The sequence below is a fragment of the Taurulus bubalis genome, assembly GCF_910589615.1.
Source record: "Taurulus bubalis genome assembly, chromosome: 12".
Lineage (NCBI taxonomy): Eukaryota > Metazoa > Chordata > Actinopteri > Perciformes > Cottidae > Taurulus > Taurulus bubalis.
In genome coordinates, this window is record NC_136600.1 from 26,983,732 (window position 1) to 26,988,112 (window position 4,381).

The 4,381-nt window shown below is 43.1% G+C and overlaps 1 protein-coding gene across 1 annotated transcript; it reads right to left on the minus strand.

Moving 5' to 3' along the window:
• Positions 1-782: 782 nt before the first annotated feature.
• s100v1 (S100 calcium binding protein V1) lies at positions 783-4,163 on the minus strand. The gene is made up of 3 exons (XM_079228113.1): positions 4,131-4,163; positions 1,434-1,562; positions 783-1,185 (listed from the first exon to the last, which is right to left on the minus strand). Exons 1-3 carry the CDS (start codon positions 4,140-4,142, stop codon positions 1,015-1,017), a joined length of 312 nt encoding a protein of 103 aa, XP_079084239.1. The 5' UTR covers positions 4,143-4,163; the 3' UTR covers positions 783-1,014.
• Between the last annotated feature and the right edge of the window lie 218 nt (positions 4,164-4,381).

A 4,381-nucleotide genomic window follows, 5' to 3' on the forward strand; every position in this document is an offset into this window, starting at 1 on the left:
TGTCGTTGTGTCGCTGTGTCTTTGTGTCGTTGTGTCTTTGTGTCGTTGTGTCGTTGTGTCGTTGTGTCGTTGTGTCGTTGTGTCGCTGTGTCGTTGTGTCACTCTGTCGTGTCGTTGTGTCGCTGTGTCTTTGTGTCTTTGTGTTGTTGTGTCGCTGTGTCTTTGTGTCTTTGTGTTGTTGTGTCTTCAACAGACTCGGAGTTCGTACTTTCTGTAAAGTCTGCTTGTGATCTTGAAGTAAAGTCTGCAGCAGCACCTGGTGGCCGCTGAAGGAACTGCAGCTCCATCAGGATGTGAAGAGGAGGAAGAGGAGAAGGTGAAGATGACGAAGAAGAGGAGGCTTCAAGGAGGATGTGAAGATGAGGAAGAGGAGGAGTGGGTGACTATGGCTCAGTGGTTAGCATGCCCGTCCTTCAATCAGAGGGTTGTAGGTTCGAGCCCTGCTGGTCCATGTTGACGTGTCCTTGAACACGACTCTTAATATTAGTATTACCTTTCTTATTTGTATTATTTAATCTGGAACATTATAATGTTTTTACAGAAAAATTACAGAAAAATAGTTTCACCTTATTTCTTGTCAATATTTCTTATTTAACACATTCATATACTAAATGTTGTCTTTTGTAAAGTTGTTTTATTTAATCTTGTATTTTTAAAACGTATTTCAGATTCCAGTTTCTGTATCTTTTTTATTTCTACTGTCTCAAAGTCATTTACTTCTTTCCAGATAATTAATGATTCCACACATTGATTCATTCATTCATTCATTTATTTATTTCCTAATTAGTCAGACTTGTTCTTCTGTACATTCAGATTCAACAGATTGACGTAGTGACTCATCTGTTACACAAACTATCTGTGAACTCTTGTTCTTCCTCAAAGCCGCCCTGCAGCGCCACCTGTGGTCAGCACCAGCAGTGCAGTGGTACCTGTGTGTCTGTGTCTCAGGTGTGTCTGTGGTCTCTATGGTCTCAGGTGGACCAGGTGGACCAGGTGGACCAGGTGGACCAGGTCTCACATCAAGTAGCAGCCACAGCTGACGTTCTTCTCCTTGTGCGTGGAGTCAAACAGCTGGACGGCCTGTTTGTTGATCAGAGTCCAGAAGTTCTGGAAGGAGATGCTCTGACCGGCCTGAACCCCCATCTGGTCCAGGACCTGAGCCAGACCCTCCTCGGTCTCCACGTGCTGCACACAGGAAACAGGAAGTCAGCTATGGAAACCGTTAAGAGAATAAAACTAATGATGTCATCCATGAAATAAAACTCATCTCCTTATCTCTAAGAGTCCTACAGAGGAAACTCATCTCCTTATTCTATCTCTGAGGCTGAGCCCAACCCAACCCTGATGCTTGTCCCTGGGCTGGTGAGTCTACAGGGTGATGTTATAAAACCAAGAAGACTTGTATGGTTATTGGTTATTGGTTATTGATCGACCTTGGCGAATCCCGGCAGCTGCTTGGAGATCATGTTCTGGAACTGAGTGGTGTTCATGGTCGGCCCGTCGTCTGCGGCTTCATGGAACTCTGTGACCAACGTGTTGATGGCCACCTCCAAATCTGAGAGCTGAGGCAAGAACATGACACAGATTATCAATATGATCAGGAACCAATGATCAATGATCAGAACAAAGCTCTCAAGGAGCCAACTGTACTTTTAAATCCTGAGAGGATCAGATCATCAGTTGAGAATCATCATGAATCAACTGCACAAGCACTTCAGTAAAAGTATTGATACGACAGTGTAGAAAGTTTAAAAGCATTAGTACCAAATGTAAAGTACTATTATGTAGAACAATGTATATTATACCATTGTATTATATTGATGCATTAGGTTGGGAGAGGTAGTATTTAGTACTCCGGTACCTGAAGACAGCACAGTACTGAGTGATGAGTTATTACTTCAAGGGCAGGATTATTCGTATTGTTTTAAGGCGGGGCTCGTTTGACTCATTATGTCAACACAGGATCTCTGCAGTTGCTCACAGTCTGTCGGCCAATCAGGAGCCAGAGCTCGTGTTTGCTTTCCTCTAGTCTGAAACGTCCGTTGAGCTGAAGCGTTGCAGTTAATCACCTATTGAAGGTCAGGCGGCCTGAACCCATTTCATGACCTCACGGTGGAACCACTTCCTGCTGCGAGCGGGACGCCGCGAGGAAAGACATCCGAATTGAGAAAGAAACGTCTGCCATTTATTTTGCAGAGAATCAACTTCCCAATACAAACATTGGGGTTTGGGGGGCGGGGCTAAACGTAACGCCAGCGAGCATGCTCTGTGGTAAAAACCAAGATGGCCACGACCAAAATACCGATACCGTTAGCTACTAGCACATGAGCTTCTAGCACCGTTAGCTGCTAGCACATGAGCTTCTAGCTCTGTTAGCTTCTAGCACTGTTAGCTTCTAGCACATGAGCTTCTAGCGCTGCTAGCTTCTAGCACATGAGCTTCTAGCACTGCTAGCTTCTAGCACTGTTAGCTTCTAGCACATGAGCGTCTAGCACTGTTAGCTTCTAGCACATGAGCGTCTAGCACCGTTAGCTGCTAGCACGTGAGCTTCCAGCACTGTTAGCTGGTAGCATGTGAGCATCTAGCACCATTAGCTGGTAGCATGTGAGCTTCTAGCATTGTTAGCTGGTAGCATGTGAGCTACTAGCACCGTTTGCTGCTAGCATGTGAGCTTCTAGCACCAATAGCTGGTAGCATGTGAGTTTCTAGCACTGTTAGCTGGTAGCATGTGAGCTTCTAGCACCGTTAGCTGGTAGCATGTGAGCTTCTAGCACCGTTAGCTGGTATCATGTGAGCTTCCAGCACCGTTAGCTGGTAGCATGTGAGCTTCTAGCACCATTAGCTGGTAGCATGTGAGCTTCTAGCACCGTTAGCTTGTAGCATGTGAGCTTCTAGCACTGTTAGCTTCGAGCTGCTAGGAGCCGGCTCAGCCGTCGCCATGTTGAGAGCCGTATGGAAGCAACAGAAGTGCTCTGAACCTTATAAGTATTTCATCATATTTATTAAACATAACTACATATTTATTAAACATAACTAAGTATTTCATCATCTTTATTAAACATAACTAAATATTTACCCATCTTTATTAAACATAACTAAGTATTTCATCATCTTTATTAAACATAGCTAAGTATTTCTCAAAGTATGGTCTGTATTAACTCACTGTTGCCTAGCAACAACGCCAACATCCTGGTACTAAACCATCCTTTAACAATAGGATGTTATTGAACGTGTTTAATATTCACGTTCAGCAGAAACGAGTCAAACGAGGAGAAAAAAGACGCAAAAAAGGTCATTTAAGTATTTAAGTAAATATAAGTTGACATTAAACATCTTTTGGTGTTCATGAAGTCACGTGGTTTCTGTTGACCTTTCAAAATAAGGGCGTGTGTTTAGCTCCCTTGGAATTCCTGTTCTGAGCAGGATTGTTTGCTGAAGGCGTGAACTGAACTGGGACCAGTCTGTAATCTCCACTGGGACACACTCTGCTCACACAGTCAACTAAAAGTGACTCAACACACTAAATATGATTTCATGTAGAGACGCAGTACATGTACTCAAGTACTGTACTTTAGTACACGTTTGAGGTACTAGTATTTTACTTGAGAAATGATGCTTCTCCACTTCATCTCAAATTAAATATAATATACTTTCTACTGCTCTTCATTTATCTGACAGCTTTATCTCTCTGAAGATTCCGATTATTAATAAACTAATATATTATAGAATATGCAAAGTCAGTAAAACGAGCTCCACCTTGAAAGTGATTTTGAATGCAGGACTTGTACTTGTAACCGAGTACTTCTACACAGTTATCCTACTAATCTGAGTACTTCTGCATGTATATATGATATCAAGATATGGAAATGAAACTGACCATGAACGCACCATGCGGCTCCGCTCCGTGTTCTCAGATCGATTTCATTGATTTCACTTTATTAGAAGCTCGCGAGTCAAACACGAGCACGCGCTTCATCACCCGGGTCACGAGAGCGTTTTATTCACGTGTATTCTCTTCTAACATCCTGATTAAAGGGACTAATCAATGTGATCGATCTCTACCTGATCCCTCTGATCAATGTGATCGATCTCTACCTGATCCCTCTGATCAAAGTGATCGATCCTCTTACCTTCGTCGCCATTCTGCAGCTTCGTTCCACAGATGAAACTCATAAACTTCCGGAGGCTCGCGCGCTGAGCTCGTTTATAGACCCGAGTCCTCCCACTGCACGCGCTCACATGCACGTGTGCACATGCGCACACTGGGAGCTCCTATCGATCTATGAGGTACTTGTACTTTAGAGTATTTCTATTGGTTAATATATATGGTAAATATTGAACGTTTTACTCAGTTATTGAATAACTTTCCTCAACTAATAAA